The 25,609-nt window shown below is 40.9% G+C and overlaps 2 protein-coding genes across 2 annotated transcripts; both read left to right on the top strand.

The window, feature by feature from the left end:
- Positions 1-2,823: 2,823 nt before the first annotated feature.
- trim110 (tripartite motif containing 110) lies at positions 2,824-18,185 on the top strand. The gene is made up of 8 exons (XM_015002198.2): positions 2,824-3,033; positions 3,546-4,064; positions 5,441-5,536; positions 6,996-7,229; positions 15,123-15,145; positions 15,279-15,424; positions 16,994-17,265; positions 17,731-18,185. The coding sequence occupies exons 2-8, from the start codon at positions 3,576-3,578 to the stop codon at positions 17,998-18,000; spliced, it is 1,530 nt and encodes a 509-aa protein (XP_014857684.2). The 5' UTR covers positions 2,824-3,033; positions 3,546-3,575; the 3' UTR covers positions 18,001-18,185.
- Positions 18,186-19,137: 952 nt separating this feature from the next.
- Positions 19,138-23,008, top strand: cbln12 (cerebellin 12). Its single transcript, XM_015002200.2, has 4 exons — positions 19,138-19,168; positions 19,718-20,022; positions 21,501-21,620; positions 21,710-23,008. The coding sequence occupies exons 1-4, from the start codon at positions 19,138-19,140 to the stop codon at positions 21,905-21,907; spliced, it is 654 nt and encodes a 217-aa protein (XP_014857686.1). The 3' UTR covers positions 21,908-23,008.
- The last annotated feature ends 2,601 nt before the right edge of the window (positions 23,009-25,609 follow it).

Below are 25,609 nucleotides of genomic sequence, written 5' to 3'. Positions count from 1 at the left end.
TACTCTGTCTGTCTGTCCGGTTATCCCGGTCTGCTGTCTGGTATAATTAACGACCCTGTCTTCCACGTAGAGAAGCACCGACCAGCTTACCAGCTCCACTAGCTCACAGTCGAAGTAAATAGCCAATATATTTTGAACAAATTTGCTTCGCAGACCTCCATTATCCTCTTCTGACTCACGTACACAATTCACATGTTGCATATTTAATGTTTAGTCAACAATTTAAAGCCAAAGTGGGTTCAAACACATAAGCTTTCAATGTATTTTAATGGAATTTCAATTGATAGACCAACACAAAACAGTGTATTAATATCAACTGAGTGAAGTCACCCGCTGCACCTTCTTCAAATTAAGCCGAATTTTGTCTGTGCTACATTTATGCAGTACATTTTCTTTGTTTGTACCACTATGATTTTAAAGACATTAATGATAATTGTTTCCAGAGGTCATCAAAGGTCAGCTAGCTGCACCACATTTACAAAATGCAGCAAATTTGGTTACTAACTCTGCTGCAAATATTTCAAACATATACCAATCAATGTATATTGATTGTGTTTGATTGTTTTAGTCACCTCTGGCAAATGTCTTACGTGGAAAAAATAAAAAATAAAAATCACACTTGCAGAGGGAAAATTGAAGTTTTTTTTGTTGATATAAGCTATTGCATCTCTCATTTTAAAATGTTAAGGAAATGTTGTACAACATGTAAAAACAATGTTGTAGAAACATTTTTAAAAAGAAAGATGGATGGTGCTAAATGCAGAGCAGTCATGGAAACAAATCTGATAAGGGTGATTAAATATAAGGGCACGCCACACCTTTCAGATCTTTACCTATAGACAACAAATGAGGCACATTTTCTTTTCTCTCCTTTTAAGAAAACATTATAAAAACATCAGCAGTTTTCATTCTTAGTTTGAGAATGATACTATTAGCATCTCATGACGTAGAGGAGTAGCCAGTCGCTCGTTATATCCACTAGGTTGCGCTGTGGAACAAGCATTACAGACTTGTTGCAAAGAGCTGGATTACAGCTTCAAAAACACAGACCCACAAATTTTAACTCATCACAAATTCTTTAATGTTTCAATATAGAGAATTGAGTAGATCCTAGCTGGGCGTTTAGACTGGATAAATGAAAACTCAGACAAATAGCAGCACATGAATTGTTAAACTACCTCATTACTTATTTAAATGCACAAGCACTACATGATAAATTATGTCTATCTTTGTTCATCCAGAAAGTAAGCAACTGCAATGTGGACAAAAAGTGTGAGCACTTCTGCAAAAATGAGAAGCTCTGTCTGTTTCCGGTCGGGAACATCCATGTGAAGAAGTGACAACAAATCTACAATTACTCCCCCCCCTCCAAAACACAAAAAAATAATGATTGTTAGGAAATATATCTAGGAAGGGTTACGAGGCCATTTTGCTCACAATTTCTCATTAAAGGTAGCATTCGTTGGCATGGGATTGGCCAGAGAGACACCAAACTTCCATAAACAAGCTGAGAAGCCCAAAAATAAACAAACAGCACAGCTTGACTTCTGTTTGCAAAGCTGCATCTGAACAAACCACAAGATGAGAAAGTGGAAACACATATAAGCCAACATATAGAGAGAGCTTCCTCAGAGAGAAATGGACAGGGTTGTGTGATTAGGAATGTTTTCTCCTCGTTATATCTTGAAAATTTGGTTTGTTCTGGTAATCAAGAGCCATTTTTTTCCACCACTAAGTCTCTCTGATTCAGCCTTCCTTGCTTTGTGGAGCCGTTTTCCAGCCTTGGGAGTTTGAGAGCCGTTCTTTTTTTTTTTTTTGCACCTATCTTATTAAACTGAGCCTTGTCTGAGTTTGCACTTTTTATTATAAAAGAACTGTGTGAAGGACATTTTTAACAAGCCTAAATAATGCCTGTGCAATTATTTTCTCAAAGCAGAGAAAGGTTATTATAATAGTATGGAGCTTTTTGGGTACAAATGGATTGAATGTATGATGATACTTGAGGAGGGAGGATTTTTTTTTAAGTGTAATGTGTAAAAAAAGTATATCTTATCTTTATCTTTTTATGTCATTTGACATTATTACGGCAATCCTCAATCTTTTGTCTAAGCAGAGATGTAAATGACAAGCACAATGTTGCACAAAGCCAGGAAATCAAAGAAAATATGCACGGTTTTCACTTTTTTTCCACATATAAAAAATATAAAGAGCTGTGTGTATTTCTATTTAGCCTCTCTGAACTATGCAGAAACACCTTTTGATGCAGTTACAACTGCTTTCTTACAGATTTCTTGATTTTCCATGATGTCTCAAAGGGAAACAGTGTGTTTGAGTTAAAGTATGCCTCCTTTTCACTCCAATATCATAAAGTCTTGGAATGATCTTGAAGTAAGCAATAAAAAAATCTACAATTTTTTTGGTATTTCGCGAATGCTACGTATCTCACCTTCTAGTGAGACATATAGCACTCATTAGAAGGTGAAAGTCCTTCCAGTCTCAAGTCTGCAGTCTAAAAATAGCAGGACAAACTTTTATTTAGCTCCACTACTTTATGTTGCTCCATCACATTAAAATACATGAAGGTCTGGAACTGTGACGTTAAAAAAAAAAAGTCTTAAAACGCAATGAATGCTTTTGCACTGTATAACCAGAATGAATTGAAATCAGGGAGAAAAAAACTCCTCCACAAACAGCAAATCTGTTTGCCTTTAACCTTACCTAATGACAACCCTTCACCTCCTCCCGTCTCGGGGTCAGGTGACCTCTCCGTCTGCCTTGAATCAGCTGGGATTAGTCAACATACCAGCTGCCTTCGGCTGATGGCAGTAGTCCAGTAACACCAGCAAGTAAGGAGCGTGCTTTATTGTTTCCTTTTGATTCTCTTATTGACAATTAAGAAGCCCGTATGGGGATACGGGAGTTAAAACAAAAGACGATCTATAGGGAACGAGTAGAAGAAATCAGGACAAGGTGTCGAGGATGATCTCCTGATCTTTGCACCTCAGCAGCTTAATGACTTAATGTTCATTTGAGGTTAGTGTTATACTCATTTCACCTTTGCTTAGATTAAATAAAATAAAAAAACTGTTTTGGTTTTGTTGTTATATTATATGCTTGTTTTTCACTGACTTCTTTGGTACATTGGTCTTCTTGTAATGCCAAGTTAAGGATGTCCGTTCACAAGTTAGAGCAGATTTGTGTTTAAGTTCATTCACTTTAGATCATTTTATCTTTCTGTTATTGTGTCATCCTTCCATCTGTTTTTATGGTGATTTACTGGGCGGTGATCTAATCTTAGAGCGGAGTAGGCAAAATCCCAGTAGACAGGATTACTGGTTTGAGTGAACAGTTGGCACTAATCAAAGGCTTCCCTCTTGTCCCTCTAATGCTGTTACATGAAGCACGGACATGTAACCGGGGCAGATAGTCCTTTATTTGAGCCTCAAAGAGAAAAGCTGTTTTTAATTTTATTTTCTGCTTCACTGATTGTCTTCCAAGTCACTTGTCTGCTCTCCTCTGTTTCGGGCCGATCTTTTACCTCGTAGCTCCCATCAGGCATCACCTTCTGAGCTTCCATGGCGTCTTTGGACGAAGAGCTCACCTGCTCCGTTTGCCGAGACAGCTTCAGCCAGGCCCACCCTCTACCTTGTGGCCACAGCTTCTGCCCCGCCTGCATCCGTGAGGCCTGGAGCGCTCAGGGGGAAGGAAAGGGTCGCTTCACCTGCCCCCAGTGTCAGGAGGAGCACGGCGAAGTCCTGTGCGACTGCTGCCCTCTGCAGGCGGAGGACAGTCGGCCGCCGATGGCCGTAAAGACCTGCTTGAGGTGCGAGGTGTCGCTCTGTGCCGACCACCTTCGGCCCCATCTGGAGAGGCCGGCGTTCAGCTCCCACCTGCTGGTGGAGCCGCTGGGGGACCTGTCCCAGCGGAGGTGTCCGGCACACGCGGAGGTATTCCGCTACTACTGCGTGGACGAGCGGGTGTACGTCTGCGGGGACTGCCTGCTGGAGGGGGCACACACGCTGCACAAGGTGAAGCCGCTGAGGCAGGTGGAGGAGGACCTGAAGGTGAGCTGGGTGACAGGGCAGTGTTACGTGTTTTCTCTTTCTTTCAAGGTTATTCCCGGTGTTCTAGTGGCCTTTATTTGAGAGTGGTCAGTCAGGAAAGTGGGTTATGAGAGAGAGGAGGAAGACATGCAGCAAAGATCAACAGGATCCATTAAGGCCACATCTCACGCTTTATCCTTGCCTGCGACTGGGTTAAAAAAAAAAGCTTACGCAACACTACCCCTATGTGAGGATGATAGTGTGTTGCATATATCAAACATAATATGAGGGTCACAAACTGAATCCCTCGAGAGCCGATGTTCAGCAACGTTTAGACGTCTCTCCTCTTCAGCCCGGCTCCAATATTAGCTCTTTAACCTCATACTAGAGAGGGAGGTTCACCATTTAATTCAAGTGTGTAGGCCATAGAGACATATCTAAAAGTTGCATAAGTCTCTCCCTCCAGGAGTGCAGCTGGAGACTGCTGACTTAAAAGAAATTCGATGCAACTTGACGCCTTGAAATTGGGCCTCTGTCTCTTTAAGAAGTTCCTGCTGTTTCCAGCGCTCCGCCTTCAGCACATCATCACTTCAACTCTTACAAACATTAGTCAGCGTACTGGACTGAGAAATAGTTCATATAATGTGGATGTGCAGTTCCACCAGGTGTTTGCTCATTGCTTCTGGCTAGTCTGAAGGAGCTGAGTGGTGGAGCGCCTCTGTAATGCAGAAGCTCGACTTGGAAACTGCAGCAGCGCATGGAAGAGTAGAACAGAATATTTTATAAGGCGGCCCTTGGTTCAAGGATTGCTCAAACGTGCACGAGAGAATCAATAAGACTCTACAGGTATGTTTTTGATGAGGGAATAACATCATTACATGAAGTAAATATCAAAAAAGTTGATTTTACACAACACTGCCCCTTTAAACATCCTAAACTTGTCCATGCTACAACCTCAACCTTCAACGTGTGCAGCATTACTGGGATTTTATATGGAAAACCAATACATTGTACACAGAGAAATGAGAGTTATTGCATTATATGGGTGACTTTCTTTTGGCATGGATTTTAAGATAACCTTTTCGAGTATTCAAAACACTTTGTTTAGATTGAAGCACATTCAAAAACTGGAACTGGCCATTCAGTTGCAAAGAAGAATATGGAAAGCAGGTGTTACGTCAAAGCTGTAGATTAGAAGGTGCAACTGCGGCAAAAAGTGGTTTAAGAAAGTATTGACTCAAAGAATCCGAATCCGAATGCATTGTTTATCATATAATGTCCCAGTAAAGCTGCATTGAGAAAAAAAAAATGTAGAAAAGGTTCAAGGGTTATTCATGTTTTTGCTGGATTTTGGCAGGTCAGGGTAAGGTTGCTCTAATGGCATCTTGATTTTACAGGTCATCTTACAGACGCTCCTCATCAAAGCAGAAAAGAAGCTAAAAGATGGAGAGAAAGCTCTCAAAGACCACGAAAACATCGACTCTGCAATGGCGGTAAATAAAGACTTTGTCTTATCAGTTTAAGTTATTCCAAACCGGACAAGGCTAATCCATTTGAGGAGTCACGAAAGGCGATCAATGTCTGTAATTACACAATTTATTCAAACATGTTGCATGCAAAATCATGTGAATAAAATAGGACATCCCATATCTCATTGGTCATCAACAAACATTGACGACTTATCGCTGAAAAAGAAAGCTTGATTGCACTTAAATTACAACAAAAAAAGCATGATATGCTTATCTGAGAAAAAAGTCAAACAAAAAATATGTTTTCTAGCTAAGCAAAAAGTTAGCGCACCCTTGCCTCAAATAATCTCACTTCTTTTGACTATAATAGCTTCTTTGAGAAATTTGCCCCAGTCTCTGACGTCAGGTGCGGGGAAACTTTTTCTCCTCTCTTTACTTTCAGCTGTGAGATGTTTGAGGAGTTTCTTACATCCACAGCCTGTTTCAAGTCACACCACAACATCCCAAAAGGATAAAGATCCAGGCTTTGACTCAGCCCAGTACTCGCCATTTCTTAATTCTCAGTTCTTGGTGGATTTGCCGGGATGCTTTGGCTCGCTGTCATCTTACGGAATCCAGTTCTGGTTCAGTTGTGGCTTATATTTTTACAGAAACTCTCATCTTTTCCTGCAAAATTGATGGTGGATGCTGTGATTGTGAGCAAGTAAGCCCCTGCTGCATAAAGGCATTCCCACACCATGATACCTCCACCTTTGTGCTTTACAGTTGGCGTGAGGTTTCTTCTCTTGTTTATGACAATATTTATTGCACACATCCAATAAATGTGTGATTTTTATGAACTCTATTCAATTACTTTTTTTTAGTCTACTGGTACTACTTGAAATTGGTGTCCAGATGGTTGACCTTTGACCTATGGAGACTTTTTTTAATGAATATCTTTAAAATGGTATGGGCACAAACACAGATCACCAATTTTGTTTAATTTTCGTAAAGTTTGGTTGACCATTTGACCTTTAAACTGGAATTAATTTCTTCAAAACAAAAGCAGCACAAGAGAAACTTTTATCAGCACAAACGCAGCAACCTTGATTGTCACAGATCGTGTTTGAGTTCGCAAAAGCGAGGGGACCTTTAGAAATATTTATTAAAATCTTTAAAGCAATAGTGGCACAAATTAAACTTTTGGTTGCGCAAAACAGCAGAAAGAACGTACAAACATTTGACACCTCTCTCATCTGATTTGACAGATGGTGCCATGTTGCTTCGCCAGTTCGATTTGGGGTAATTGTGGGGGCGTCCTAATTTATTCCGCACCATAAATTGTAATTCAATTTTTTTTATTTACATCTTAGAAAGACACAAATAAACTCTCTTTTCTTCAGCTTAAGTAAATCGGTCGCACTTCTAGAACTTCGCAGAATCATTATTTCCACATTTCCACATGTCAAAATGTGCCAAAAATCACACGACTGGCTTCCTCCAGGACTCCCTGAAGCGGGACGACGGCCAGGTGGAGCGGCTGGACACGGACCTGCAGGCCCAGGTGAAGAAGCTGGTGGCGGCTCTGAAAGAGATCACCAAGAGGGAAAGGCAGCAGATCATAGAGCGTGTGCACCAGGACTGCATCAAAGTGAGAGACGACATGAGCCAGACGGCGCACATTCAGCGCTACCTGAACCTGCTGCTGGCAGAGACCGACCCTTTCCTGCTCATCTGGGTAAGACTCTACAGCTACTCAGTGCAACAGTGGGAATCGGCTGAAAAGCGTGGCACAAGATCTTTACATTTGAAAACACAAGTAAAACCACTTGAAGGCATTAAATGGGAGAAGATGGGTGATACTGCATATTTTGGTATTGAGCCAATGCCAAGTAAATACAGAGCCAGTATCGGTAATACCGGTACTTTTTCTTTAAGTTTGATATATCATCAAACTTCTGACTTAGGTGTTTTTGTGGTTTTCCTTTTGGATTATTTACCTGGGACAGAGTCTGGACAAAGTTTATAGGTATCTACAAAATACTTGAATAACTTTCTAACATGTTTTGTGTGCATTTTTAGTCAATGAACAAATTGCAAAAAATATACAACTTGAGAGGAAATCGAAACAAAATCTTTTTTGTGGAAGAGTCGAGAAACCACAGCACAAAAATAAAACAAAATGTCAAGAGGGAATCTGAGACTAAAGTATCGATCTTGTGGATCCAATTTTACACCTGTATTAACTGGTTACTCATCTAATTTTGGTTTGCAAAATGAAAAATACACACATTTTGGATCATTTGTGCGTCCCTTCTTCTGACTGCACCGGTCAAGATATTACATACGGCGCCAGATTTAAATGATCGGAGGCAAAGGAAAGAGTACAGAGTAGCCCTTACCTGCATCTGCTCAGCTGGTGAAAAATTGACAGTCATAAGGCTGAGTCTATCCAGTGGATATAAATCATTTACACAACCCTGGTAAGACGTAAGGTATCTCTGATATAAAATGTAACTTTTTCCACAAGTCTGTTGGAGGGAAATTTAAAAAAAACTAAAAGAAATGGCAAGAAACCTGACCGCTTACGCTCACACACTCTTTGACTTTGACTTTCCAAAACCGTCCTCTAATTAAAGTTCAGAAGCGAGACGCACACTATGCCAGTTTAACCATCTCACAGGAATATCTCTGGCATTTTCCGCTTTTAACTATAGCCATAGTTTGCAAAGAGGAGTCATTAAAAGAAGTTAACTTCAAGGGGGGGCGCTAGAGCGCTGCAATGGAGTAGGCGCTTTTTTGTGAGGCTCCGTGATATCTCCTTAAATTTTGTTTTTAATATAACACACCTGCTACCTTCTTCTATATTGTTTTATTTCAAGTGAGTGGGTTTACTTTTCTTTTACTTTTTATTTTTCAAAATGGGGAAGAAGGACGGCGCACAGCGTGAGACAGCTCAGCCGAGCTCCGGAGCTAGCAACGAAGCTATTCTAGCTGCTGTTACAGCCCAGGGTCTGCAAGTCGCTAAACTTTTCGATCTTATTGATGACCTGAAGAAGTCGATGGAGGGTCGTTTCAACGCTATCGAAGCTTCTCTCGCTGCCGTGCAAAAACAACATCGGGAGATGGAGAGCCGAGTCGTCACCATCGATGAAGCCATGTCGTCTGCTGATGGCCGCATCTCGGCCCTCGAGGCCTCCTGTGATGAGCTCCGGGAAGCTAACGCCCTGTTGAAGGTAAAGCTAAGTGATCTGGAAGGTCGTTCCCGCAGGTGCAACATAAGAGTGCTCGGCATCAAAGAAGGCGAGGAACAGGGTCGCCCTACTGACTTTATTTCACGGCTGTTACCGGAGGTACTCGGGAAGGATAACTTTGTCAAGCCCATCAAGATTGACCGTGCCCACCGCAGTCTTAGGCCGAAACCACAACCCGAGGAGCGACCACGAGCTATCATCGCAAAGATTCACAACGATAGGGACGTGGCTAACATTCTGCGACTCAGCCGCCTGCATTCTCCCCTGATGTACAACGGAGCCCGGGTGTCCATCTTTCCTGACTACACAGCTGACGTTGTGGCGCAACGGATGGCCTTCAATGACGTGAGGAAGAAGCTAACCGAGGCGGGCGCTAAGTGCACGCTGCGCTATCCAGCCAAGCTGCAGGTTGTACGCAACAACATTGTTAAGACTTTTCTCTCCCCAGCAGAGGCTGAACATTTCGCCGTTTCCATCTCTGCCGCAGCAGATGTCTGAACCTAGGCTCACTGGACTTACTCGCTCGGCCAACGGAATACTCTGTACCTTAAAGCATTGCACAGTTGGTGGTGTTTTTTTTGTTTGTTTTGTTTTGTTTTCTCATTCTCTACCCAAACATTGGCTACATGTTATATTGTCAGCGGTCAGGCCGGGTATAAAGTACTTAACTTCTTTTCAACTTCAATATTTTCTGTTATGCATATCTCTTTGCTGTCTCTATATCTGATCGCTGAAACTTATAATTGTTCAGGTGTCCCATTTATACTGTTTATTGTATCCTGGAGATTCACGGGGTTTTGCTCCTCATTTCGGAGTGGTTATGGAAGTTCCCATAGTGTGTTGCTCTGGTCAGTTCCCAGCAGCCTCCCTTAGTTTAAGGGAAAGCACTGTCTGTTTCTCCACTGCAGTGTGGTATTGGGAGGTGGGTGGTTCAGGGGTGGTAATTGGTTTCTTGGGTGAAGGGTGGGGGGTGGGGAGTAGGGTGGGTGGGTGCCTTTTTTTTTTCTTTATTTACCTTTTTTTTTTTTTTTTTTTTTTTCCCCTTTACTCAGCTCCGACAATGTTGTTTTCATATACCGTTCTGAATGTTTTCTGATGGTGCTCCTTCCAAGCCAGCCATAAATCCTATTACCTTCACCACCTGGAACTGTAGGGGTATGGGCAGGGCTCTCAAGAGGGGCAAGGTCTTCTCTCACTTAAAGTATCTGTCTTCTGATGTTGTGTTCTTACAGGAAACGCATATCTCACCAACAGAGCAGAGGCGCTTGAGGACTTCCTGGGTGTCGCAGGTGTATCAATCCAACTTCACCTCCAGGGCGAGAGGGGTTGCCATTCTCATCCGTAAAACCATACCATTCGTATTCGAGTCTCAAATGGCTGATACAGGCGGGAGATACATTCTCATCACTGGGACCCTTAATTCTGTCCCTCTGGCCCTTCTTAACATCTATGCACCTAATTTTGACTGTCCAGACTTTTACAAAAAAGTATTTAATCTTGTAGCGGAGCACAGCGATTATAAGATCATTGTTGGGGGTGATTTTAACAATTACCTCGACCCTGTGCTTGACAGGTCCTCTCCTAAACCCGCCCCACCATTGCAGTCCACTTCAGTTATAACCAAGTTAGCAACTTCTTTGGATCTGATTGATGTCTGGCGCCATCTGCATCCTATAGAGAGGCAATATTCCTTTTTTTCTTCGGTTCACAAATCCTCAACAAGAATTGATTATTTTTTGGTTGATTCAAACTTATTACCCCGTGTTCTTAAATCTACCTATCACTCTATTCTCATCTCTGACCATGCACCGTTGTCAGTTGAATTTAACTTTGATATTCAAAGAGCACAATACAATTGGAAACTTAATCCCTCCTTATACTTGGACAGCTCCTTTTGCAAATTTGTTTCTAAGAAGATCTCAGACTTTTTGGCTTACAATGATAATGGTGCTGTCTCTGATTCTACTCTCTGGGAATCTTTGAAGGTCGTAATAAGAGGTGATATTATATCATATCAATCCAATGTTAAAAGAGTCAATTGTGTTCGTCTGGCTGAAATTGAGAAACAATTAATCACCCTGGAAGACACATTCCGTAGCTCTAACTCTGACCACATATTTTCTTCTATTGTGAAGTTAAAGTATGAATATAACTGCATTTTGGGTGAGCGGGTTATTAAAGATATTCAGAAGCTGCGTCAGAGGTACTTTGAATTGGGAGACAAAGCAGATAAAATACTATCTAGGCAGTTGAAGGGAATGCAGGCTGAGCGGGCTATCAATAAGATCGTTTCTCCTTCAGGTCAGCTTCTGACAGATCATAGGCTAATAAATAAAACTTTCTTTCAGTACTATAATAAACTCTATGCATCTAATACAACTGCATCTACAGAGGATATCACACACTTTATTCAACAATTGGACATTCCAACTCTTACAGATGCCGTCAGGCTGGAACTAGATGGTGATGTAACTCTGGAGGAGGTAAAGGCAGCAATCCGCTCTTTTCCTAGTGGAAAGGCTTGCGGCCCGGACGGCTTCGGAATTGAGTTTTACAAGTCCCATATCGATATGGTGTCGCCACTTATTCTGCGTATGGTCAAGTCTTCCATTGAGCTCGGGCATTTTCCTGAGTCCCTATATGATGCCAATATTTGTCTTTTACTTAAAAAGGATAGAGATCCTACTAATGTGGCATCATATCGCCCCTTGAGCCTGCTTAACTCTGATCAGAAAATTATTGCTAAGGTTTTAGCTAACCGATTGTCTTCCCACATCAGCGCTCTGGTGCATCCAGATCAATCTGGATTCATTCCAGAAAGATTCTCTTTCTCCAACACAAGACGACTACTTAACATTATGTACTCTTCTGCTTTCACCAATTCAGCAATCATATCTCTGGACGCCCAGCAGGCATTTGATCAGGTGGAGTGGGGATACATGTTTGCTGTTCTTGAGAGATTTGGCTTTGGCTCAAGGTTTCTGTCTCTCATAAAAATGCTTTACACTCACCCCAGGTCTCATGTGTTGACCAATAGAGATAGATCACCTCCCTTTCTACTGAAACGTGGCACAAGGCAGGGCTGCTGCCTGTCTCCTATGCTTTTTGCTCTGGCTTTGGAACCTTTGGCTGCTGCTATCAGGTCTAATAAACTTATCTCAGGTATTACATGTGGTGCATCAGAGCATGTCATAGGTTTATATGCGGATGATGTAGTCTTGACATTACGTGACGCTAAAGCCTCTCTTCCTCCGCTTCTTGACTTACTGCAGAGTTTTGGGCAGTTCTCTGGTTTCACAATCAACTGGACTAAGTCTGCCTTTGTGCCTCTCTCTGATGGACTTGACTCTGGTTTCTTGAATAGCTTACCATTTAAAATCGCCCATGACTATTTTGTGTATCTTGGTATCAATATTCCAGTAAACTCTAAGCTACTTTTTCAATTAAATTATTTAGATTTACTCTCTAAGCTAAAAAAATGGATTGACCACTGGCGGTTACTTCCACTCTCATTAATTGGTCGTATTAATATTATCAAAATGGTTGTACTTCCTAAGTTCATTTATCTCTTCCAAAACATCCCAATTTTTATCCCTTCCTCTTTCTTTAAAACATTGGATTCAATTATTGTGCCATTTGTTTGGGGATACAAGCCTTCCCGAATCTCTAAGGCACATTTGCAGAAGGCTAGGGAGGAGGGTGGCTTTGGTCTCCCAGTCTTTCAGCATTATTATTGGGCCTGCAATGCGAGGGCTTGGACATTCTGGACGTCGGGCACTGGTGTGGCGGGGAGACCTTCTACCTCTTTTCCTGCTTGGCCTCAGATTGAATCCCATAACTTGTTACTACAAACTTCTGCTTCTTTGCCTGCGATGTTATTTTCTAAACCTGATATCCCTCTCAAGAGACTCGCTGCCGACTTCATACTTAGGAACTCATTGAAGATTCTGTCACAAATAAAGAGGGTCTTAAAACTTCCAAATTTGTCTATTTATGCCCCTTTGTGTCATAACCCCTGCTTTAAGCCAGGTCTTTTGGATCCTGCCTTCCAGCGCTGGTTGAGCAGGGGCCTCTCCTCTCTCAATGACCTTTTTATCAATAAACAGTTTTTATCATACCCTCAGCTACAGTCTAAATTGAACCTGTCCTCGAATAATTTTTTTCGTTATTTGCAGGTTAGGAGTTTTGCAAACCAACTTAGTTCGAGTTTAAATCAGCGTTCGGTGCAGCATATTTTTTATGATCTTCTTGTTAAACCTCCTACTTCCAGACATCTTGTCTCACAATTTGTGAATGTTTTTTCTATGTCTACATCATCCATTCATATCAGAGATGCTTGGTCCAAGGATCTGGGAGTCACAATTTCTACTGCACTTTGGGGTCGCGTGCTGATGGGAATTGGAAACTGCTCCATTAATACTAGATTACAACTAATCCAGTTTAAAGTTGTACATCGCCTGCACTATTCTAAAGCGCGGTTGAGTAAAATATTTCCAAATCATTCAAGTGCCTGTGACAGATGTGGACACCCTAAGGCTACCCTTGGACATCAGTTCTGGTACTGCCATTATTTAACAACGTTTTGGTCCGACATATTTTGTCTCTATCAAATTGCTTATAAACAGCAGATACCTTCAGACTGTCTTATTGCCTTGTTTGGGGTATCTGACTCCTGCTCTGCTCTGCCCTTGCCTGTGCAACAGGCTCTCTCTTTTGGGATGGTTGTGGCTAAACGAGTCATTCTCACAGAATGGAAATCTGCCTCGCCTCCCTCTTTTAAATGTTGGCTAAATAACATGGCTTCTTGTTTACATCTTGAAAAAATACGCTATACTCTCAATAATAATGTACCCAAATATGTCAGGGTGTGGGGGCCATTCCTTGAACAACTGAGTGATTTCACGGGTATGGGTCTCAGGTAGTGGCAGTCCTGCTCCAGCTCTGTAGCCCTGTTACCTCCTTGCCTGTCAGAATGGCTGTAGGTTGGCGCTCAAATGACTTAATATACCCTGATACATTCATTCCCAACAGTTTGTGGTGGAGCTGAAATTTTTTTTTTTTTATTTTATTTTTTTTTTTATATATATATATATTATGTATATGTGTGTGTATGATTTTTTTTTCTCCCTCTTTCTTCTGCTTCCCCCCATCGTTTTTTGTTTTTTTTTCTCTCAATATTCTGGGGTGGGTTGGGTTGGGGTATCACCTTTTCTTTCTGTTAATCGTCGCTGTTTATTTTCTGGTAATATGACAGTTGGACAGTTGTAATCTGGAACTTGTCTGCAGCAGGGAACTTACTTGGATTCATCAACGGATTAAGACGATATAGAAGATCCCAGTGCTGCCAGCATCATCCCACACTAAACTGGTTATAGCTGACTGTTCGACAATTCGTTTGTCAATGTATGTTAACTGTCCTGCAGTTTTGTTAATTTGTTGAAAACAATAAATATATCAAACCAGAAAAAAAAAAAAAAAAAAAAAAAAAAAAAAAAAAAAAGTCAAACCGTTTTGACTTTTGGAATTCAGAAATGTTCTTCAAGAAAACTCAAAAAAAAAAAAAAAAAAAAAAAAAAAAAAAAAAAAAGTTAACTTCAAAACTGTTTATCTGGGAAGGTTTGGATATCAGAGCTTAATGATTATAGTCAAGCCTAAAATTATTCAGTAAATGTAGAAGAACCTTTAAAAGTATGTCTGCTCATAGGCTTTACCTTTTCTTAAAATTAGGTAAATACATGTAAAAAAAAATAATGTATGTCCTGAAGTGAAATTTATGTTTGTGCTTTAGCTTTCAAAATTATAAAAATGAACCCGAAAAATACAGAAGTGGTGTAAAAAAAATATGCACACTCTTCCTTCTTTCATGCCCCTTTAGTGGGTTAAGTACAAATTATTAATTGATTAACTGATAATTGTAACGTCTTGGAATCGTAATTTGCTGTAAAACAGAAGAATCGACATGTTCCTGTGAAGGTCAGAGCTGCAGTCCGATTGAAATGCTCCTCTAACACACTGAGAGACACAAATTAATGAATTAAGAAAAGCTAAAAAGACAAGTAGAACATAATTATTTTATCACAATGTCAGAGACTAATAAGGCCTCATAGAGCGGAAGGTGATTCTCCATCTTACTGAATCTGAGAGGTTTTACGGTTTCTCAAATATTCTTGCTGAAAATGTAGTATACTGCCGTCATGACTGTTTCATTTAATGGAAAAAAAGAGAAGAGACAGGAACATGCTTTGTGTGAATGAACAAAAACGTGACCTTGTAGGTTTTTTTCCCTTTTTTTTCAGAGCAGATTCACATGAATCCTTGTAATTCATTCTGTTAACGTAACGTGTCACGTTTCTTTCCACTGTCCTTTTCTCTTGCAGGCGTTTCAGTCAGACGACACAAAGTAAGTCCAGTTTGTTATTTTTCTGTTAAGCATGCTTGGGATGACGTAAAATCTAGATTGGCTTGCTATAAAAATGTAAGATGTAGCAATCATGAGAGGATTTTCTTATTCTGCACCATGCGGTGTGTTGCAGATTGCTAGCAGACCTGAACTGCCCACTTTTCCTCCCTGAGCCCATCTGTGTGGACAGGAAGCACATCCTGGAAGACGTAGAGGGCAAATATCGGGAGTTCATCACGTCCACCCTCCGCTGCCTCAGCGAGCTCAAGAGGGAGCTCTGTGAGTGGCTCGTTAGTTTCACCCGTCGGCTTCACCGAACAGCAACATTACTTATCTGTGGGGAAGTAGTTTGACTTCAGGGAAATGTTTGCATTTTTCGGTAACACTTTATTTGAAGGGGTGTGCATAAGACTGACATGACACCGTCATGTTCATGACATAACACCCGTTATGAACATGAAGAAATCTTTATGAATGTTTATGACAGTTGTCATGAAGTGTCATTCGGTAAATAATGACACTTTTAATGCAAAGTTGCTCTAAAAGTTGCATTGAAAGTCCATTAAAAGTGAAAACTTTGCATGATTTTGTAAATTATGATAATTTAATGCAAAGTTGGCATTTTTAATGGAGTTTCAATGCAACCTTTAGAGCAACTTTGTATTAAAAGTGTCATTATTTACCGAATGACACTTCATGACATCTGTCATAAACATTCATAAAGGCTTCTTTATGTTCATTACAGGTGTTATGTCATGTTTATGACAGTGTCATGTCAGTCTTATGCAACCCCCTTCAAATAAAGTGTTACCCATCTTTCTAACACGTCTACTAAATTTTACAAACTTATTCCCAGACATGATCCTTTTGGAAAACTGTTCTTTTTTTAAAAATTCAGTCATGAAAAATTATTCATATCCCTTGATTTATTTATTTACTTCCTTTTTTAAAAAAAAATGTATTCATTTTTTATTTTTTTTTTACATTTTATTACATTACAAGCCCAATCCCATTGTATTTATTTATATCTTATGTAGTGAAGTAGAAGGAAAAAATATTTCTGGTTCTCAAACTTTTTTTTATTTTTCTATTTTTATTTTTACCAAATACAGAATCTGAAAAGTGTGGCATGCTCATCCTCTGAACATATAAATGTTGTATAGAACCACCAATCACTGCAATTAAAGACACAAATGTTTTGGAGGTATTTTTCTTTGATATTTGACTTACTGGATTCAAAGGCATTAAGTCAAGTGCAAGCTCAGGTTAGCAACCTGAGCCATATTTATCCTGTGGGCCTGATGGCATCAGGTCCAGATTTTACACCTGGGTTGTGAAGATATGTCCCGATAGTTCATCCAATTTTAGAGAGGAAAAACACAGCACAGCTTTTTGAATAGCAAACTCCAGGTAAGTTCAGCAGCTGTGCATTTTAAAATCAAACTCTTGACTTATATAAGAAATACAACCTTGCTCTTCCCAGATCCAAATGAAGTTGCATGAAATTGTAACTTAATGCAGGAAGGCCTTCACACAATATATGAATTTAAATTAAGATTACATTACGTTTAGGTAGACGCTATGTGCAAATAAAGTGATTTCCGCTGTTGCCTTAGATTTTTGCTTTGGGTTGTTGGATTAAAAACCTTGGAGGTTTTTCGGGACAACCCTTTGCAACGTCCACAGCGAGGTCTTTAAGGACGAACAAGTATTAGAGAAAGTGTTTAAATTAAACTACCAGGAAACGATTCACTGTTTAATACAAGTCCGGATTTCTTGTTAGGTTTCAGATCACTGATAAGTGCAGTAAAAAGTAAACACCTTAAACGTTGGACTCTCTCCCCGCAGTAACCAGCCCTCTGTCCCTGGACACAAACTCTGCCCATCCTCTACTGAGCATCTCTGACGACCTGCGTTCAGTCACGCGTGTAAAAAGCCGGCTGCCCTGCGCCGCTCACCCCGAGCGGTTTGACCACTGGCCGCAGGTCCTCACCGTCCAGACCTTCTCCTCCGGGACTCACTACTGGGAGCTGGAGGCTGAGGGATTCTGGGATGTCGCCGTCTGCTATCGGAGCATCGGACGGAAGGGGAAGGAAGGGAACGCTTTTGGAAACAACAAGGTAAAACTGTCGCTACGTTGTGACGGTATAAAACGAGACAGATAATCTGTGAGAAACTGGGTCGGACCTGCTGACTTCAAAATATAGACTTATGGTTTTCCTTTGCCTCATTCCTTTTAGGCGTTACTTCTTGCTACAGGTGTAGATTTTGCTGATTTACCACCTTCTACCTCTCTCGATCTGTTCTGAAAGGACCAACTTGAATCTCCTGTTTCCGCGTTCATTTTAAATAAAGTCAGAAACGCTTTAAGAAGGCAAATTTGCTTTTCACTTGAAATGTAAAAATACCAAAACGTCTTTCGGAGTTTCTGTCTGGTGTTAGAAACAACAAAGACCTGCATGTTTATGTGGTTTCGTTGATGATTCATCGTTGAGTCGTGTTGTTTCTGTTTGGACTGCAAATCTATGTAACTTTTCCCTATTATGTCCTTGTTTGGTTAAAGCATCGTTACTGTATCTTCCCAGGTGTCGTGGAGCCTGACGCAGCAGCACGACAAAAAGCTGTCTGCCTGGCACAACCGCAGGAAGACACGGCTCACGTACCAAATGGTCGGCAATCGAGTCGCAGTTGCAGTGGACTACAGCTCCGGGACCATCACCTTCTCCGAAGTGGGACCTTCCAACACCCTGATCCACCTCCATACTTTCTCCACCAGCTTCACCCAGCCTGTGTGTTTGGGCTTCGGACTCTATAAAGCCGAGCTCAAGAGCCGCATCTCTGTCGTCAAAGTGTGAGCAGGAGATCGACGCGACTGGGACTTTTTCCGTGAGCCACGCTCACTTCCTGACTGACTACTGGCGTTCTCCTCCTAAAAAGTGCGTTGGTTGCTTGTCTCAGAAATGCTTTCTGACAATGTGAAATGTGAGCACAGAATCCTGACGGTCTTTAAAATAAAGAGAGAGTTCTGTTTTTAAGCAAATTTGAAGTATTCTTATCCGTTTTTTATTATTAACCTTGGATTTGAGAACACCCATTCAATTAGAGAAGGATATATTTTTTTGAACAAAATCACACAATTATTGAGTCGGTACATCCTATAAAATGTAGCTTTAAAGAAAATTGAAGCACGGTAGAGTATCTATGATGCCGGGGGCCGATTTCTCCTCCAAAAGCCCTGAAACCCTTGTGAGAGCGCATGGCGACGTAAAGTCTTTCGGTGTAACTCAAATTAAGAAAAATAAATTATTTTTGACTTTTAACGCAACACATTTTCCCACATCCTTAGCAGGGGTGCAAATCCTTGTGAAGGCTGCTGCATGTGTGAATTTCAACCAAAAGGATTCAAGTTGCCACACTTCCAAGTCTTAAAAAGAAAATTCTTTTCCCTTTTTTATTTGACAAATTCACATCTTGTAAGTAGCCTTCTGAATTTACAGCTTTGAAACCGCGCACTGTTTGGCACCATAGCTACCAGCCAAGCAAATGATTATTACTTTACCGGAAAGATTCATTATGCTTTCATCCTTTTTAGCTAACCTTCAACTCGAGTCATGTCTCTGCTCTTACTGGAAACTAGAAGAAGAAGAAGAAAGAAAAAACAACTGACACTCTCTCTGTAACTTTGCTCTTTGAAGCTGAGCAGACTCCCAATCACCTTCCTTTATTCCTCTGTTAGGGTGAGTGGGTGGATGCAAGGTAAGAGGGTGAGGAAGAAGCAGATGAACAGAGGGGGTGGCTGAGAAGAGAAGGGAGGACAAACACACACATAGAGAGAGGAAGGGAGAGAGAAAGGCAGAGAGAGATCAGAGGATACTCCAGATCGGCAATCAGTTCGACTTGCAGTGAGAGAATGTGACGGGAAGAGCTGGAAAACAAGGATTTTTCCCGCTTCGCCTGACTTTGGCTGGACGGATCTCACAGGGTTTGCTGACATGGGACACAAGCTTCTTCAGCTGAAAACAGGTGATTGTCTAGTTTTTATTTACCACCTATTCTTTCAAGCAAATAGTCATTCTATTTAATGGTAAATATTCATAAACAATATTCATTAAAACTGAGGTTCTATACAGGGGGCGTAGCCTCCCCAAAACAATGTTTCATTTCAGCCAGTCAGAAGATCATAGGGGGATACTGAGCTGACCAAGTCCTGTTAGTGTGTGCAGCTACAGCATATGTTGAGACGGTGTTTTCGTGAAGGTGTGTGTGCTGAGGATGCGTGAGGGAGGGAGGGGGGTCTCTGTGTAAAAGACAGATGGTCACTCAGTGGAGTTGTTCCCTTTCTCAGTCTCTCCTTCTGGGTCTCCCTGTCATCCCTCCGGAATCCTGCCTCATCACTTTTTTTCTTTGTCATCAATCCTCTTTTCTCGCTTGTCTCATTATTTATTTATTTATTTATTTTTTGCTGAGGGAATACAAAATATCTTTTTTCACTCTGTCCACACGCATGTCTCTTAACTCTTCAGACTGCTCAAAAGTTATACTTTCAGACCATCTCGGGGCTTGTTTCACCAGGTTCAGTCATGCCAATCTGGTCTGTCCACTTTGACCTCCTGATATTACCGAGCCTGCTGCTGCAGCTGCTCCTGTTGCTCTCGCCGCCCCTGGAAAGCGGCGCCCAGAACGACACGGAGCCCATCATCCTGGAGGGGAAGTGCCTGGTGGTGTGTGACTCCACGCCTTCGTCGGAGCCCGCTGGGAGCGCCCTGGGCATGTCCGTCCGCTCCGGCTCAGGACGGGTGGCCTTCTCGGCCAGCCGGCAGACCAACCACGAGCCGACAGACATGAGCAACCGCACCATGATTATCTACTTTGATAACGTGAGTAGCTTTGAAATAGTCTTTAAGAAGGCTTTTGTTGCAGGCCACCGAATTTTATTTGTTTATCAAAATTTAATCAGTCTATTACTGGAATGAGTAAATAGTTTTTCCTAATCAGAGAGTCGTGGTACTGCTGCGTACTTTAGGCTGACTAACTGAGGTTCCAATGATGAAATTGGAATATTGAGAATGCAGCCGAAAACTGAGCTATCACTTACCCAGTCGATAATTAATCACACAGCAATATCGTAACGATGAATTAAGTAAAGAATCACTATCAGCCCAGAAAACAGCCTTATCAGAACACCAAATACTCAGAGCGTCGCGTGGCGCGGTGGTCATCTTTACGGTTGCTATAAAGATGACGGCCGTAACGGGTTCTACTCTTACTTGTTAGATTACTGTCAAATAAAGGCTACGGGTGCCGAACAAACACCTTACTTTGGTCTGAATTGTTTTGTTTCTCTTCTCAACAAACTGAGCAGGGTCTCCTGTGGTACTCTGTTCCCTCCGTGGGTCGTTTTGTGGTAGGTCGAAGGACAGTTTTCCACTTTGGATCAGCACCAAACCAGTTTTAGCAAGAACAAAAGAAGAGAAATGAGAGCTCTTTCAGAAAGCGGGCTGAGAACAGCTTGAAACTTCACAGATTAGTCTGTGGTTCTGTCTTCTTGGTTCTTTGCTGGCCCATTTTAAGAGCAAACAGAAGTGGCCCCAATGTGATTGTGACAATAGGCGCTGATTACTAAATTGGGTGCTACATTACACAATTAATGCCAGAATAGGATCTGATATTTTTCAGAACCACAAGTTAAGTTTCCAGGGAGAGATCAAATCCAAACAAAAATATAACAAAAATATTTCGGTCTGGAAATAGTTTGTGCTGAAGATCTACTAGGCACTAAGCATGTAAGATCATTACTTTAAAGAGCATTACCCGACACTGACAGGTTAAGACCTCCGGCAAACATCTTGATCTGAGTGTAAAACTGTGCAAAAAGTTGAATTTCTGAAGTTTTGCATCTCTACGCATAACAATGATAAACACAGGAAATTGCAGTGCTTGAAAGGTGTGAAGAAGAAGATTCACTTTTGTTGTCCCACGTCTAATAATATGAATGCACATCTGATTACATCCAGGCACTGAGGCTAAATGATAATAAGCTAAAGATTGAACATTTGGACTTGGTGTGCTGCCCACAAAACTGTGAGATTATGCAGCACATTTGAGGCTTTTTTACAGTGCAAAGAAGAGAGAATCAATAGCTTTGAGACCGAGGGCCAACTGAATGTGTAATAAATAGAGTTACTGGAGTGACCTTGGAGTAGGCATGAATGCTTTTAACAACAGCCCTCACACTTCTTCAAAGTGTCTTTCTTTGAAGACACTTTGAAGAAGTGTCATACCTTGGACTCTCTTGACAATTTCCTTGCTGACATTGCCTACCTCGCCTGCATTTCCCCCCTCGAAATCTCCGTAGATTTTAGTCAACGTGGGCACTCACTTTGACCAAGAGAGCAGTGTCTTCGTCGCGCCACGCAGAGGGGTTTACAGCTTCAACTTCCATGTCGTGAAGGCCTACAACAGACAGACTATTCAGGTATGCCATCACCCTAATTCAAGCAGTTGCAGTTGAGGTTGTAGCTGCTTTGCGCATTCTCCCTGATCCGTGTGTTTGATGGCTCTTAGGTCAGCCTGATGGTGAATGGCTGGCCGATGATTTCAGCGTTTGCGGGAGACCAAGATGTGACCAGAGAAGCAGCGACCAACGCAGGCCTGGTGATTCTGGAGAAGGGCGACAAGGCCTACCTCAGACTGGAGAGGGGGAACTTGATGGGGGGCTGGAAGTACTCCACGTTCTCCGGCTTCCTCGTCTTCCCCTTGTGAGATGGGTGGAAAGTGGAAGTGCTGGGTAACAGGAAAGGTGTGAGTGATGGATGTTACAGCGCTTTGCAAAAGTAGCTACACCTCTTGAACTTCTTGACATCATGAATCTGTTCGTCTTTAGAAAACATGTCAGGATTGGTTAGGTTGGGTGGAGAGCAACTGTGAACATCATTTTCCAAGATGTTCGCATCTTGGAAAATGATGCGAAGACACGCCGGGTCATTCTAACACATGATTTTTTTTTTTATCTTACCAGAGTCCCTTCTTCTACGTGCTTGTTATTTCTCTCACATGACTTCTGGAAAACTGCAAAAAGTACTTCTTTTGATTCTCTTTCTTGCCACTATTCCATAAAATTAAGATTGGTGGTGTTCATGGCTGATGGTTGGCCAATCAATAGATTATCCAAAATGAACTGTGTATCTCTGCAGCTTGTTCTGAGTTACTGCTTGCCCGCCTCTCTGACTGATCCTGTACTTCACTTTAGGTCAGATGCCTTATCTTGGTAGGCTTAGATTTGTGCCATAGTGTTTCCATTTCCAAATAATTGGTGGAATATTGCTCTATGAGATGTTGAAAACTTGGGATATGCTTTTATCAAAACTTTTCTACACCTTTCTCTCTGACCCATCTGCAGTGTTCCTTGGTCTTCATGATGCATGTTCTCTAACAAGCCTCTGAGGCTTTCTCAGAACAACATGGATTTATAATAATATTATATAACACTCAGTGGACTGTCTAACTTCTAAAAACATCTAGTTGCATTGGATTTTAATGAAAACAAATCAAATTAAAGAGGGTTTATTTCCCTTCAACTTCACAACTATGCTTCTCAAAAAAATATCCCACAAATGTAGACAGACGTTTCTCATTGTAACCTTATAAAATGTGTAAAAGTTTGAGGTGTATGCCTTCGCAAGGCGCTGTACATCCAGTTTTAGGACTAAACAAATGAAGAGAACTATCTATAAAAAAAAAGTTGCAGAAAAGCTACAAACCACCCAATGGAAATATTTTATTTATTTTGTCTTCGTGTGAAATATTTATTGTTTATTAAATATAATGATTGTGGAAAAAGTATCTATTTGTGCTCCTGTGCTGACGTAATGCCAAGCCTTAATTTTTGTTTGTGTTAACACCTAGCTGTGCTCCAAATATCCAGCTTTAAAAAAAGTATTTTGTTTGAGTTTACTGTATGACTGTTTCTCCTCTGTCTGCCTGTCAGCATCATACAAAAGATGTCTATTTACCAACAAATTTCTATAAAGAACAAAGCGCTAAAAAACTGAAGTCACCTCAACTTGACTGTTTGCATGCAAAAAAAAGGATTTTATGAATCACTGCAACTGTGACTGTTTAATCTGCAAAAGCAAGGCAGATTTCCTCATGCCCTTTCATGCTGCCGCGTTTGGCGGCAGCGGTTTGTAAATATAGCTCCCACCAGCCGAGCTGGCGTTGGCGAGGACCAGGCACACCAGCGTGCGACGCGGTATAAGTGCCGAGTGTGGCGGATGCTCCTTGCAGAGACACGGACAGATGGAGGCTTTGGCGAGCCTGCCGGCTCATCCCTGCAGGACATCCATGGATAAAGTGTGGCGCACTGTCACATGAAGTCATTTACGCTTCCCTGGTTCAGAACCACCGCTCTCGGTTTGTCTGTTTGTTTTTTCTTACACGCGTCTTTACTAAAACAGTCATAGATACAGGACCAGGTTTAGGGGTATTTGGTCACAATGCCCTACTCACAGAGGTTCCTTTTACACTTAAGCTACAAATTTCAGTAGATTGATGGTTAAAGGGGCAGCAATATATAAAAATAATTTTTGGGGGACTTTATATCATGTCATGTTATTCCTCTCATCAAAAACAGACTTGGAGTGCTGCTTTGATTATTTTATGCTTTTTTGAGAAATCCTTTAATTTCCCATGGAAACCATTTGTGGTTGCCTAATCACTTGCTGCTGCAAAGCTCCGCCTATTTGCATGAAGCCCCTCTTTGTAGCTCTAGTCTCCAGCCACTCAGCTCCTCCAGACTAGTGGCAGCAGCAATTAGCAATCACCTGGTGGAACTGCACATCTGTGGAGCTAAAGATGTGAAATATTTCTCAGTCCAGTTCTCATGAAAACGTTTGTGAACAGCTTAACAGAGAAATGTTGCGATGACGTACTGAAGACAGAGTCTTAAAAGAACAGCAGCTTCTTAAAGAGACAAATGCCCAATTTCAAGGCATTAAATTGTAAAGTCAAATTTCTTTTAAGCCATACTTGATATATATATATATATATATATATATATATATATATATATATATATATATATATATATATATATATATATATATTATACATACAGCATTTCTATAACAACCAGTGGTAACATACTTACTTGACTATGCCATAAAATGTACCTGGAAAATACATAATACTGGCCCTTTAAATACATCAGCTACAAGGATTTTAGGTATTGTCCCCATGAAACTTTGTTGTTCTAGAATTATCTTTATAAACATCTCCTACTTATGGCATAATTTTACCGATATGTCTTCATCTGTACAAGAGAAAAGATATACATCCAAAAACCCACTAGACAGGCTGCTGGCTGCTAAAATTCATCTCTGAAGAGCATAAAAGTAGGTCTGTGCTCTAAGCTGAGCTCCCGTTGCAATTTTCCAATAAAATGTCATCACACTTAAGGTGCACTGCTCTAGTCAATCTGAGGAAGAGCAGCAGGGACATTTAACAAAGAATAGCAAAAGGAGTTGGTGTTCATTAATACAGAAACACTCAAACTGACCCCAAGCATTATGATAACTATTTGTGACAATGGAAATACACCAGAAAAATCTGTTTTAACAAAAACATAATCATTGTCAAAACCTTTCTTATTGATTATTAATTATTAAAACATTTCATATGGGCTTGCTTACAAGCTTTACTGCTTTGGTTTTTATGGTGACAGTTTGAAGTAAGTCAGGACTCTTAAGATGAAGTGCAAACTGAAAGTTACTAATGAACAAAATCACTTTAGCAGTGAAGAGAAATGACCAAAATGCTAGTACAATTTAAAAAATCTGGTGGTTAGCTGAGGGTAAGGTGCTAATTGGGAGAGGACATCTGTCATTTTGATTAAATGGAGCAGAATGGTCGTTTTCAAGGGGTTTGGTGCATGAATTTGTTCCTCCTTGAACAGGTTTCACATATAAGAAAACTGCTATTAGTAAGATTGTACCCAAAATCAGCCAACTAAGGATTGTTCCCACCAGTGCAGACACAGCCTGCTCAAGGACAGCAGAAAGAATGTATGATTTAACTTTTTTTTTTTTTCTTTTGTGCATGTACAGTTTGGCTGAGACTTTTGGTGTCAAGAATGGCAACAAAGAATCCAGATTTCTCTCTCTCTCTCAAAAACCCATCAGCAACAGATTTCCATTCCACAAAGAGCACCAGGAATTAAGAGTTGTAACGTTATTTTTTCCCCAATAAATCTCCCAGGGAAGTTTGGATAACGCCTGTCCCGAGATGAAAAAGTGCATGATGTTATGAGCCTTGTGCCATATGAACAAAGAATCACGATCCAAATTGAATAAACTTAACATAATCTCATTACATTAAAAGAAACTCATAAAACAAAGATCTAAACAATAAATTACATTAAAGGTGGAATGAACAAATAACTATCTTCTCAGATTAATTTGACCCCTG

Source organism: Poecilia mexicana, unplaced genomic scaffold, assembly GCF_051168715.1.
Source record: "Poecilia mexicana isolate PSO_F unplaced genomic scaffold, ASM5116871v1 scaffold_17, whole genome shotgun sequence".
Classification (NCBI taxonomy): domain Eukaryota; kingdom Metazoa; phylum Chordata; class Actinopteri; order Cyprinodontiformes; family Poeciliidae; genus Poecilia; species Poecilia mexicana.
The sequence above is the reverse complement of the archived record's forward strand: the minus strand, read 5'-3'. Positions and strand labels throughout refer to the sequence as shown.

Excerpts from the sequence above, each read along its gene's own strand:
- trim110 (XM_015002198.2), top strand. The coding sequence starts at position 3,576 with ATGGCGTCTTTGGACGAAGAGCTCACCTGCTCCGTTTGCCGAGACAGC. Across the intron at positions 7,230-15,122 it reads ACCCTTTCCTGCTCATCTGG|GCGTTTCAGTCAGACGACAC; the intron begins GTAAGACTCTAC and ends TTTCTCTTGCAG. Across the intron at positions 15,425-16,993 it reads CGAGCTCAAGAGGGAGCTCT|TAACCAGCCCTCTGTCCCTG; the intron begins GTGAGTGGCTCG and ends CTCTCCCCGCAG.
- cbln12 (XM_015002200.2), top strand. The coding sequence starts at position 19,138 with ATGGGACACAAGCTTCTTCAGCTGAAAACAG. Across the intron at positions 20,023-21,500 it reads TGATTATCTACTTTGATAAC|ATTTTAGTCAACGTGGGCAC; the intron begins GTGAGTAGCTTT and ends AAATCTCCGTAG. Across the intron at positions 21,621-21,709 it reads ACAACAGACAGACTATTCAG|GTCAGCCTGATGGTGAATGG; the intron begins GTATGCCATCAC and ends GATGGCTCTTAG.